This window comes from Thalia democratica, unplaced genomic scaffold, assembly GCF_965202585.1.
Source record: "Thalia democratica unplaced genomic scaffold, ktThaDemo2.hap1.1 HAP1_SCAFFOLD_824, whole genome shotgun sequence".
Lineage (NCBI taxonomy): Eukaryota > Metazoa > Chordata > Thaliacea > Salpida > Salpidae > Thalia > Thalia democratica.
The window spans coordinates 27629-41198 of NW_028139788.1; the positions used below are offsets into that span (position 1 = coordinate 27629).

Here is a 13570-nt window from a genome sequence, read left to right on the forward strand (position 1 = left end):
CCTTAGTAAAAACTATATAAAATAAGATCAAATTGTAAAAAAAGTGTTTTACCTCTTCCCCCCTATGCCCTTAAACTATCACAAGTATTTTTAGTCTAATATTAAATTATTATTAAGATTAATTTTTATTTTGTGTAAAAACATATATTTTTTTTATATAGATGACATACTGAAAGTAGTTTCTTTTATAAAGTGTTCAAGTAAATGGCTACAATAGGAATTTTTCTATAAATGCATGGAATGACTACTGAAAACTAAAGATTTTTTGATTAGGAGTAGAAAAGTTTTGAGTCTTGTTTTAATTGAAATGAGCTGTTGAATGTAAAAAATAAGTTAAAAGTATAAACTGTAATATAAGAACAAAAATTTAAATTTTTTTGTAAAGCATGTGCTAGTAAACTGTACAATTATTTTTTTCTAAGTTGGTACTATCAACTTATATTCAATTTAAAAAATTTATTAAGTCTTATAGGGAATTTTTTTCTCCTTTCTAGAGAACTATTAATTAATACAAAAATTGTTTATAAAAAGTTTTTGATTTGGTTATAAAATATCTTTTGAGTATTCATAGTAAAGTAGGCTTATATTGCCCATTACTCAAGCTAACTCAATCTAAATAAAAGAGTTGAAAAAACTTCAGCAAGCTCAAATTAATTTAAATTTAAAAAAATTAGTTTAAGAAACCCAGGCTGTCTTTAGCTTGCTAATGTTTTTTATAAAACAAAAGACTGATTGAACTCTTTTTTTTCTAAAGTCAGTTTTTTTAAAGCATCAACTGTTTTTAACTTTACATGTTCATGTTTTTTTTGTTTAAATGATATCAGTATAGTTTAGAACTTTTAAAGTTAGTTTTACTTATTACATACTTGAGTTCTAATTACAAGCTTAAGCTAGTTTTTGGTGACCAAGCCAACTATTTTGTTTTTCTTTTCAAGACAGACCTACCCAGTGCTTAAGTACTCTTGTGAAATTTTATTTATTTCAAAATAGTTTTTTTTATATATTTACAAGTTAATATTTGTTCATAATGTTTAGAAATTAAAACTATCGTACTATTATTCCAAAAAAGATACTTGAACAAGGATTTTGCACATAAATAATGTAATAAAAAAATTAGTTAATCATCACAGTAATGTTGTTTTTTGATGAATATGCTTTTGGTTATATCTATTGTAAGAAAGTTTTTATTAATTAAGTTATAATTGACATGCCTTGTTTTTAACATGTTTACCTTTTTTGATTATTTTTTTTAAGTTAGCAAATTCTTAAAGCTAAAAAAAAACAAGTTAGCTTTCATAGAGCTAGGTATTATAAAACCACAGGGTTAATTAATTTTTAAAGTTTAATCTAAAAATGTTGAAACAGACCATTTTTTTTTCTAAAACTTTTCTTATTTTTTGGAGATAGATGTCAATCTTAAATAGTTAAATTATTAGTATTAAATTAACTATTATTTTATCTTAAAAAAGTCATTTAAATTTAGAGTAGTAGTGGAATACACTTTTTAATACGCATTAATTTGGACTTTAAAATTATTTTTAATGCTTTACACATTTAAACTATTATTGAGATTTAAGGAAATAAACAAGAAGGGAATATTTTTTAACCATGTGTAGCTAAAACACAAAAAAAATTTTTACAAAAATATAAATAATTCGCTGAAAAATTTACCATATGTACCTGCTTTCTTGATTTTGAATTAACATTTATATCAAAAAACTAAGAAAATTGTAGTTTCAGTTTAAAATATATTTATCAAGCGACAACCATCTTTGATCAGGTTTTTTCTAAATGTTATTTTTTATAAAAATATAATATTTTAAAACTAAGTAAGTTTTAATAACTTTATTATTTTGAAAAATATGACATTTTTTACTTGTAGTGTTAGTTGATAATATTTCAACCTTTTGGATAGTTTTTATCTTAGTAACAAAATAAACACTCCCAGAAAGTTGATAGACTAAATAAAATAATATTTTTAAGAGTTAAAAGGGTATTGAAGGAGGTATGACAATATAATCAAGTTAGTTTAACTTGATTGAAGCAATTTAGGCTTATTTTAATGAGTATTAATTTTTACATACCTATTAATTGATCAGGGTTGTCACACACTAAGCTATTTTAAAATTAAAAAGCTCAGACCAACTTGAGCTAGTTTGATATTTTTTTGACTCAGGCTTTTTCTATTATATGCAAAACACCAGCTAGTTTTGATTTTTTTTCCTATATCTCTTGCTAGTTTTTTTGACTTAGTTTTTTTTTAATAAAAAGTAATATATTTATTAAATCTTTTTCATAAATTTAAATATTTTGAATTAACATAATTCATCAACTTTTTTACACACTTTTATATTAATACCAATGTCAAAATACAGCTGTACTGTAAGTGTTAATAAAATGGAATCATCAAACGATGAGCTTGCTTATGCCACTGAAAAAGTCTCTTGGGAGGGTGACTGCCAGCTATCTCTCAACAGAAGCGATGAGAAGTTTGAAGCTTATGTCACAGTTGACGACAACAAGGTTACAATTAAGCTGAAGAAAGATGGTTACTCTTTTAATTTGGAGTACAAGCAAATTGTGTTGCAGTGCGTGAACCCACAACAAACTGGCTTGTACATACAGTACAGAAAGGAAATATGCCTGCCGTCTTGCTATGAACTAAAAGAGGACTCCAGCACTGACAGTGACTCTGATGAGATGGATTCCGAAGACCCGTGCACTGAAGTGGATCTGCTGCTTGCTGAGCCGGACTTAGTGTACAAGCTGATGTGTGACTTTCAGGACCTGCACCCTGATACTGATGACGAGGAGGGTGATGAATTCGGACCATCGAGTTTGCATGGACATGTTTGCATGGACCACGAGATCACCATGATGTCCAGGGACATGATGGGAGTTGAAGTGGAAGTTGGCCAGTTTGACGATGCTTAAAAGTTGCATTCCAATTATTTGGAGCTTGCTGCTTGTGTTTGTACATTTTTTTTAAATTTGAGAAGTAAATTTAGGTTAATTTAAAAATTTTTAGTTTGATGGTACTGAAAAATTTAATCATAGTTAGATAATTGTGCTTTTGTGTTATATATTTTTTCAAGTATTGTGAAAATTTTCAAAGATTCTTTCAAGAATTTTGTATAATTATGTAAATGTTGTTTTATTACTTTTTTGTTTCAATTTTTGCTTCTAATACATTTTGTTGTTTTCTGTTGTATAAGTAGTTTGCTATTTTCATATAAAATGCAGTTTACAAAAACAATTATGTTTCGAAATAATAAATGATAAAACACATAATAACACAGTTTCTTTCATACATGTAATTTTGTTTTCTAACAACGTTTTAATTTCATAGGGTCCTAAAACGTATAATAAAATTTATCTTAAATGAAAACCTGTTAAATAGTTCTTTGAAAATTAAAAAGAAAACATTTCATCAAGCAAAAAAAGATTTTTTATCAATTATAATTGTTTCATCAAACTAAATAAAATACATAGTACTTATTATAAGTGATACATGATACTTTACTTGGAATTTATTTTTAGAAATTCTATTTTTAAGTAGAGAAATGTCGCAGCAGTTGTTTGAATTTACCAGAGACTTCTGGGTGCATATAGACAAGCAGAGAGAAATAGACAAAGTTCAGTATGAGTATTTTGAATCAGAAGTAGTCGACAAGTCAGTTGAATATTAACATAGCTTAGTTTCACTTAGTTTATCTTGAAGAAATTAAGGCTTTTTTAACAGCGTGCAAACAATATTTTCGTTGAAAATGTTAATGAACTTTTAATGGGTTAATTGCATTTTAATTTGTATCGTTTTTGGCTAGCTGAATTTAAAGTTAATTATTTGTTTATACTGAGCTTAATAATTTAAAACTTAAATTTAATCTAAGCCTATAAATTCACTAGTAATGGAACACTTTTTAATTATTATAAGTTTAGGTATGAAATAGTACGATCTAAAAAAAATATTTTTTTTAAATAATTTCTATAGGCTAATGTTTAAACTTAAACACTAGTAATATTTATAATTTTAACTACATAGTTTGCGTTCTTGCTTAAAACGAATTATTTACTTTCATACAGGGTTGCCACTAAGTCAGAAATATTATAAATATTCACGAAAACAAAAAAAAAAAAGGCAAATAAAACGGATTACAAAAAAAAGTCAGGAAATATGATTGAAGCATGCTCTTTTAAGACAAGTTACCATCACTAAAACTGCATTTTGCTGATGTTGTTTTCTAAAAGATATTGCTTTTGCAGTTCATCTTTTTTCAGGGAATTAATGCATTTTGGAACAAATTAAGATCTTTTATGATTTCACTTGTGTATTTACTATGTAGTATAGGGTAAGTTATTTTTTTATTTTAAGGTGTTTAATTGGAAATACTTGTATTGAAAACTAATACTTTATGTAAAGGTTTTTAAACTCAGGCTAATCATTGTTTTTATTTCTAGTTCAGTTTAAATTACTTACATAAATTTGTTGAACGCATTTGATTTTTAATTTTTTTGAAACCAAAACTAAGATATCTCAAGGACTCTTGGCTTTCTAAAACAAATTTCTGAATGGCTCATTAACGATGATGATATAATTATTTATAATGCAAGTGGTGTTCATTAGGGTAGAACTATAAATACGGCATCCTTTCAGCTAAAAATTTATTACTTTTGGCAAATACCACAAAAATACCATGTGCAAAGTTTTTGACGTTTCGAAGAAACTTTCACCTTTGCAGAGAAAATTTTCTTAAGACCACCCCAATGCAAACTGTATAGGACTCAAAAAATGAATTTTAGCTGGAATTTTTTTACATGTGGCAATTATCACAAAAACATATAGTGCACAATTTAAGACAATTTAAAGAAGGTTTTATGGTGGTACCTCTTGATTTTTGAACAAGAAAACTAAAATTTCAAGAAAACTTACAAAAAGCGATAAAAATTATTTGAAAAAAGTCAAGAAAGTAAAAAAGAAAAGTAAAAAAATAATGTTTAGCTCTATCTGTGGCAACCCTGTTCATATCTTAAATAAACCAATACTTAGTCTTATGTAGTTATACCTAAAGTGAATGTTAATAGAAAGTTTTAAAAGATTAAAGCATCTTGCTACTACCAAAGTAACAGTTTTTTTTTTAATTTAGTTTTAAAACCTTTTGAGGTAAACTATAAAAAGGTTGCTTCGTAAAAACAACAAAAAATAATACTTACCGACTAAGTTAGGTAAAACTACTAAAGTGTTAAAACTTTTTTTTACTTATACTACCTTGTATTTTTTTATTTTACCGTTTAGTTCATTTAATAAATTACGCATAATATTGTACTGATAAAGTAAATTTCCTACCTTTCATTTATAAGTCTAAATTAGTTGTTATACTTCGTCTAAAATAGTTTAATGAACGAAATAAGTTGTAAGGATATTCAGAATAACAAATTATGTTCTTTTTGATAAAGTATAACATCAAAACAGAATTCACTTATATTTTAAAAAAGTATTTTAAATAAATTTAGCTGTTTTACAAGTGCTTCTTCATGTAAATAGTTATTTGTTTCATTATATTGTCATAATTAACTTGTATTAGTAGTGTTGTATGTTAGTATACTAATATAAATGGATTAAAAGCGGCTTTTGGTGTTTGTGACCCTGCTACTTCACTTGATTTAAATTTTATCAGCTCAATTGCTATATTGATTCTATGGCCATCAATATATGTACTACTGAATTATGTTCTGATGCGTAGAAGAACTAAACTTTAATTCTCTCGAAAGTTTTAGTATGTCTCTATGTTACCAAAACACAAGCTAAAATGTCCGAGCTGAAACACTGTGAGAACCAGTTTGTTTTTTAATTGCAAAATACATTAAAACTGTTTTTTAATTCCTTAATTAAACGTTTCAAACAAAGAGAATTTGTACTTCGCATAATTATATTTAAACACCCAAACTGATCACGCTGCAAAAAAATTATACTCCCGCTTGTTTCACCATGTGTTTTGTATTGTAGCTGAATAACTTACTCCAAATTTTTTTTTATTTGCGCAACACTGTTCAGCTGATAAAATTAAAAAAAATATTTTTTAATAAAATTGTAGCTAAATAATCTGCGCACACACGTTTTCTTATTGAACTTTTTTATCTATTAACTCTTATTTACGTTTGTTGTGGAATATACCTTACAAGCAAAATGTTTATGTAAATATTAAAATAAATATATAATTATCCGACGAAGTTTAAGTATCTTAATAAGTTAATTGATTTTAGTGATGTTAAAAAGAAAATAACATGTGATCAGACTTCAAGGTATAGTATTTGTTATGTAAAGCAGAGTAGTTTTTTTTTGAAAATTTAACACATCCTCTAGAATAATTACTGCAACAACAAGAAACTTTCAAAAAGTTTGTCAACTATTCTTCCTACTCAAAAGTTTAAACAAACTACTCAGTCCTTCAGACATATAACTCGCCAAAATGTGTATGTTAAGTAAATTAATTATTAGATTAAACTCTGAAACTAACTGAGACAAGTATTTCCTTGATGACAAATTTACAGATAATAGAAACACAAAAGTACATAGTTGAATTTTATTTCAAAACATAAAACTAAACACTAGTAGAAGCTGTTTTAGTTAAGGACTTATTATTATAATCAAAATGTAAATATAACATGTAACGATTAATCCACTTCTTTAAATAGCTATAACTTCCAATAGATTAAAATTGTATATATAAACGGAAAGGACAATTTACAATTTAATTTTGTATCTCGGCTTAAATTAGGATATTTAATAAAAATGAAGTATTTACTACTCCTGTAAATCCTACACTAAAATGTCCCCGAAACAAATTTAAAAGTAGAGTCTAAATATAAATTATTCTTTTGAAAAGCTGAATTTAAAAAACAAAGGTTTATGCAATTTAACTTATATACTAGTTCTGCTTTAGTATTTCAGGCACTTTATTTAACTTTAGAAGTATTTTTGTTTAATATAATACTTGACAGTGCACAACTTGTACAATATTTAACGTTGCATTACAGAAGGGAGTTAATAAAACAGATTGAAGATAGAATAGTAATGCTAGTCAATCAACTTGCAAATAGAGAAACACCGTATTTTGAAATCAGGTTAACAGTTTTTATTAAATTTTTCTACAAATAAAAAAATTATTGTAGCTTCCTTTTTATTTACAAGTTGTTGCTTATAACAATAGTTAACGTTATTAAAAAGTTAATTCACATATAAAATGCTTACAGTTAAAAAAGAAGTGTTAATATTAAAGTTTCTTTGATGCTAACTTTTATTTCATGATTGATATCAGCAAAATTAAGTGTTGTAATTCAAAAGATTTATAACACGAATATAATCACAAAGTATGTTTTTTAAGTTATTTTTAGTTGTTCGACTTTATACGCACTACCTACGCTAAAAGTAAAGCTGTTTGATTACCGCCTAGTTGTGAAACATGTAACTCTTTTAACACGCAGAAGTCGTACGAACAGCAACAACATCAGTTACCAACCGAACGTTGGCCTGGTTTGCGAGGAAAACCCGCATATGACAGTTGTTTCACTCGGTAATAAAAACTCAATGGAAAAATTTGGTGTGTTAAAAGTTTTGAACTTTTTTTTTTTAACGTTTCATGGTTATAACATCTCTTAAACACTGCAGTTGAAAGCTTGTTATTTTTTTTATCATAGTTTTGGTTTACTTGTTTTTAGTGAAGAAATATTAAAAATTAAAATAATCAATCATATTTATTTTTTAGTTTCAACAAACAAAGTTAAAAAGTTTTTATTTCAAAAAGGATTAATTAAACATCATAATCTACTATACTTATGATTTTTTGGTATGTTTAAACTCAAATGAATTTTTTAATTTACTTTACTCTTTTTTTGTTTTCATAGGACTCTTATTAAAGGTAATGTCAATGATATACAAGCATTTGCAACTGAATAAAGTAACTACAAAGAGAGATTTATATTACGAGGAACCACATGTAAGATACTTTAGTGTTTTTAGTGTTGTGTAAAGTTACCAGAATAAATTTTGTTGTAGCTTCCTCTAGCAATAAACTGTTCTTATTTTTGTTATTATTTTTTTAACTATATAATGTATTTAAATTCATGCAATATAAGAAAAAAGTTATAATAGAAAATGATATGTTTTAGTTTAATGCTAACCAACCTACATGTAGAAGAATACTTCTTAAAACTTTCAGAAATTGATATAAAATACCTTTAGAATTATAACTTTCAATTATCTGTTAATTAAAAATATGTTCTTGAATAGTTTTTACCATTCAAGTTTCAAATCTTTATGAATTACCACCACAAAATTCTAAAGTTTCAACTAAACGTTTCACACAATCAACAAAAAAACATAATCATTCAGTCAATTCTATCCATCGGAAATATGTCCTCATGTACAGTTTGTCACACGTTTCAGCTGTTCAAAAACCAATAATTAACTTGTCATCTGCTACGATGATTATACTCATCAAATTGTAGTAATCTTAACCTAACCATTTTGTGCGTAAAGTTTTTTAAGACAAAAATTTATAGCTTTTTAACACGCGCATTGCAGCTGTTCAATAATTTGGTATCATAAATCATGCAAGCGTCTTTCATTAAATTCACACGAAAATTCCTCATATACGTATAATTTGTCACTTGCAGCTGTTCAAGAACCAGCGGGTGCTGGACGGGCTGGTGGACGACGTGGCGTGCATGCTGCGGGTGCCCAGGAGGTGCTTGAACGTGGTGGCGACTTCCAAGGGGTGCGTGCAAGGCGATCTGCGGTACTGCGAGGGCGGCAGGAGGGAGGTCACCGACTGCTCCCTCTCCGCCGCTGTACGTTGGCTTTAGTATTCGTTGGGTATTTTCAAATTGATTTCTAGTTATTTTTGATTTGAATGACAAAGTTTTAATTGTCTGGAGTTCAAGGTATGTTTTCTAGAGATTGGTTACTTTGTTCCTTTTGATTTTTATTTTTGTATCTTTTTAGCGAAAGGTTCTAGTTTGTTTGATTTTAAATATAAAGAAAAGTTTGGTTTATAAAGTTTAAAGAAAATATACAAAGTAAGTTGTGTACTAAGAAAAAAAATGTACTGTCTTTTGGTAAAAGTTAATTAAAACACTTTTAAGCTTATACTGTTATCAGTTTATACTGTGTTAAAGTGAACCAATTGCAGTTAGATAGTTTTGAAAATAAAAAGTTTTATATTTGTTTTGTTTGTTTGATTTTGTATTTTTGAGTGACTTGATATACGAATAATAAAAAATAGTACCTTTATTAAAAAAATAAAAGTTTGATACAAAGTTTATAACTAATTGCAGGGGGTTTTAGTACCAACTTTGGTGGACGAAATCACAAACGTTTCAACGAGAAACGCGAAATTTGTGCTGGTCGTTGAAAAAGATGCCACATTTCAACACTTACTCGACGACAAGTTCACTCACAAGTTCCCTTGCATACTAGTTACCGTTAGAATTTTGTTATTAGCATGACAATATTAAATCTCTATGTACATTTCACCTCAACCAAAGGGCGAAGATAAAAATTAGAAATATTCATTGTTTTGAGTTTTTTTTTTTACTTTGGTTGTTCATTCCAGTTTATAAAAGCTCTGTAGTTTTACAATTTAAAAATAAAAGCCTGTTTTCGTTTTGCAAACCTGCATATGTATTAAATTTCTTAAATACAAAAGGCTGCCCGTAAAATTTTCGAAGTATTTTCTGTACCAAGTTTTAAGTATACTAATTAAAACTTTCAACTATACTTTTTCAACGTATAAAAACATTTTCATGACATAACAAAAAACTTCATAAGGGAAAAGGTGTGCCAGACGTGAACGTGAGACTGATGATCAGAAAAATAAGAAATAATTTACACATTCCCGTGTTTGGACTCATGGATGCAGATCCGTACGGTTAATTATATGCGTTTAAAATATTTTCTACTTAGTAAATTTTAATAATTTTGTCTTTTTTTTTAGAAAAAACTTACCAATAAGTATTATTAAAAAAAAAAAAGCGTATACAATTAATTTTTTACAGAAATATTCAAAATTAATTATTGTATCTAGAGTTTTTATGATCTTTGATGTAAAATATTTTCTAAATATTTTATATAAATTAGTTTAGTTCCCAAATTATACTTTTTGCTAAAAATTTAGTTTGTTTAAAAATGTATAACGTTTTCTTAAATAAAAAAAAGTGTTTGATTGAAAAATTTAATACGTAATATATTTTATTAAGTTTTGATATTTTTGTTGTAATATATCATTGACTGATGATTGTATTCAAACTTTTATTTGAACGTAAAGAATAGAGACTATTTAAATCTTTACTAATTACAACAAACTTAAGTAAAATTTTTTGTAACTTAGTTTTTTTCTGGTTAAACTAATTAACTTTCGAATGACATATTTATTTAAAACATTGTAAAGTTTGTAAATAAATTAGATAAAATAATAAAAATATTAGTTATTAATGTATGACTTTTTCTTCAGGAATTGAAATTATGTTTGTGTACAAGTTTGGATCAAAAGTAAGTTGTGTTAAAATAATGTAAATAACTTACAAAAAAAATTCAATTGTTTTAAAAGTGTTTTTACTTGAAAGAACTTATTTACTTTCAGATTATTCAACATTTAAAGCATTCTTGTTATAAGTATCTTTTTGTGTTCGTACTTGATAAAGAAAAAATTCTAACAATGATATCAAAATAATTAAAATCGTTTTAAAAACATAAACTTTTGTATTTCAGTCACAAGTCTGGGATTCAAACAACTTAAATTTACCATTCATGCATTGGATAGGAGTTTTTCCTTCAGATATAAGGAGGTTTTAAAAAACTGTTATTACTAATGTTTTGTAAAATATAATTGATACAAAGTTTGATACTAACAATTTTAAATGAAAAAAAAAGTCAAAGTTATCCGAAACTAAAATTGGAAAGTTAACTAGAAATTTGAAATAAATAAAATCTCTTAATCTTAATAGTACCAGTGGTGGCGACTAAACCTTGTATAATGGAAAAAATCTGGAATTTGACAATTTAGAGACTAAAAAACCTTGATTTTGACAAATTGAGAAAAAAAACCTGGAATTTTGAACGAAGATCACCAAAAAACCTGAAATTTTATAGATTTTTACATGTTAAGTAGAGAAATTTCGATACGACACAAAAATAGATTTTTGTCATTTTTATATTTATTATTATTAAAAAACACATTTAAAGTAACTTTACTGTATTTTTCAATGTTATTATTCTATTTAACACATTTTTTACCTTCAACTTAATTTTTAACTAAAAATAGATCAAAAAACGTGTTATTTTCAAAAACCTGGAAAAATTTTGCCAAAAACCAGTAGCCACCCTGTAGTACATTTTTGGTAGTATTAACTAACTATAAAGTTTCACTAATGATATGTAATTTTAAAGCATCGAAACTCAATGTTTTTTATATCTCTTTCTCAAAATAGTTAGTATTCAAAAATTTTTATTACTTTATGTTTAAGTCGTTTTTATTTTTATTCTACTAGTTAATAAAAAACAAATAATAGTTTTTATTTTAAAGTTTTTTGATAGGCTTCAGTTGCCGGAAGATGCTGTAATACCTTTAAGTAAAAACGACGAGAAAAAGTTACTGGATATGTATGAGAGGCCGTATGTAGAAGGTGCTATTAAAGAACAAGTTTGTTTTGTACTTTTTAATGCAACTATAAAGGCAAATGTAGTTATTACTTTTATTAACAGTTGCTACTATCCTCGGTTAAACAGGCATATTTGGTCAGAAAAAATTTCTTAAGTTTAGTAGTTTATAGAAAAGTTCTTAAGAAATCCTTAGTAATACTTACATTTCAATCTTAAAAAATACATTAATTTATCTTTCTTATTATTCAAGTTTATGTTATTTACCTGAACATTGCTGAAGTCAATTCTAGTTTCTAAGATACAATGTGAAAAATGTTTGAATATTAGCTATTTTGAAAACTAGTAATTACAGTCTTTAAGTAAAAAATCAGATGAAGATAAGAGAATTTATATGATTATATTTTTAATTTTTACGTTTTTAGCTTTTCATTTTTTTAAACGTAAACATTAAAAGATTTATCAAAATTACAATGATTTTATAAAATTTCATATATTTTAAAGGCATGCTAAGTCAAATTTTTGATTTTAGCATACAATTTAAAGATCAATACTTATTAATATCCTAGTTTCTTACCTGTAGTAGTCTATATGTAACTTTGTATAGAAAAGCAAATTACTGCTTAATATAATTATTTTTTAAACACCACAAGCATCTTTAAGTCTTGCATTATTGTGAATGGTTTCTAATTAATTCATAAAAAAAGTATCTGAGTTTGACTAAATCATTTAGCATTATAGTGTTTTACCACCAAAAAAAAAAGCAATGCCCATAAATATGGTCAAAAATGGCAAAAAACAACTTATTTCAACATTTAAAAGTTGATTAAAAAATTATTATAAAACTAAAACAAAGAAATATCCTGTTAAAAATTTAAAATGTTAGATTTAACTCAGATTACTTAATTGATTAAAAAAAATGGTATTTAAATAACAAGAAACCTTTTGATTTGAGTATTAAACTGAGGCGTATAAACTTGTTTTAAATATATAAAAAAGAGGAAATTGTAAAATTTTGAAGCTATGTGCTTATTTTGAGCTATTAGATTTTCTTAATTGTAAATAAATTAATATACATATACCTATAGGTTTAACTATAACGAGATAAAAAAATTAATATAAAATGACATAAAAGAAAAATACACTTGAACTGTATTGTAAATTGGTTTATTTATAAAATAAACATAAAAAATAGCTAAAACACTGTCAAACTTATTTTTGATAGTAATTTCAGTTGATGATTCAACTTTTCTGAGCACACATCTGTTGAGGACTTACAAAAACTACTAAAGTTACTTACAAAAAAGAAATGTTAATTACTAAATGATTTTTTTACTAACTGGTTTAAATGAATAGCTACAATCTTTTCTAGTATGCAAATAATATATTGTTTATTTTATTGTTAAGTGTTGGACTGTTTTACAAAAATTTTGCGCATTAGTAATTTGTTTAACCTGCTAAATTTTGAAGATCGAAGAAATGCTCAGCACTAAAACAAAGGCCGAAATACAAGCAGTCAACAAAATTTCACCTTCTTATTTGGGTGATACTTTCCTCCCGAGAAAGATAAAACACGGCAAATGGATATGATTTTGTTTCAAGATACTTTTTTATATTTTTTGTTTGCAACATTATGTTTTACTTCTTTTAAAGTTTTGATTTGTTTTATAAACGACTTTGTTTCAATTATTCTGTAGTAGAGAATTGTGCCTTAAATTTCTAATTTTTTTCAGATTTGTAGGACTATTTGTTACACTTAACAATAACACTTTTTATTCTAATCATATCATTAAAAACTTGAAAAGTATGAACACCAATTATTAAAGCAACATAAAAAGTTTTTTGAAATTAAATTGAAAACAATTTATGTTAAGTTTATACAAAATTATTATGCTTAAAGGTTAGAAAAAGTTGAAG

The 13570-nt window shown here is 25.9% G+C and overlaps 1 protein-coding gene across 1 annotated transcript; it reads left to right on the forward strand.

The window, feature by feature from the left end:
• The first annotated feature begins 3563 nt into the window (after positions 1-3563).
• LOC145847108 (meiotic recombination protein SPO11-like) lies at positions 3564-13243 on the forward strand. Its single transcript, XM_082953521.1, has 11 exons — positions 3564-3673; positions 7036-7122; positions 7483-7598; positions 7903-7994; positions 8674-8847; positions 9334-9480; positions 9827-9926; positions 10509-10546; positions 10766-10842; positions 11591-11696; positions 13124-13243. The coding sequence occupies exons 1-11, from the start codon at positions 3564-3566 to the stop codon at positions 13241-13243; spliced, it is 1167 nt and encodes a 388-aa protein (XP_082809647.1).
• Positions 13244-13570: the final 327 nt, after the last annotated feature.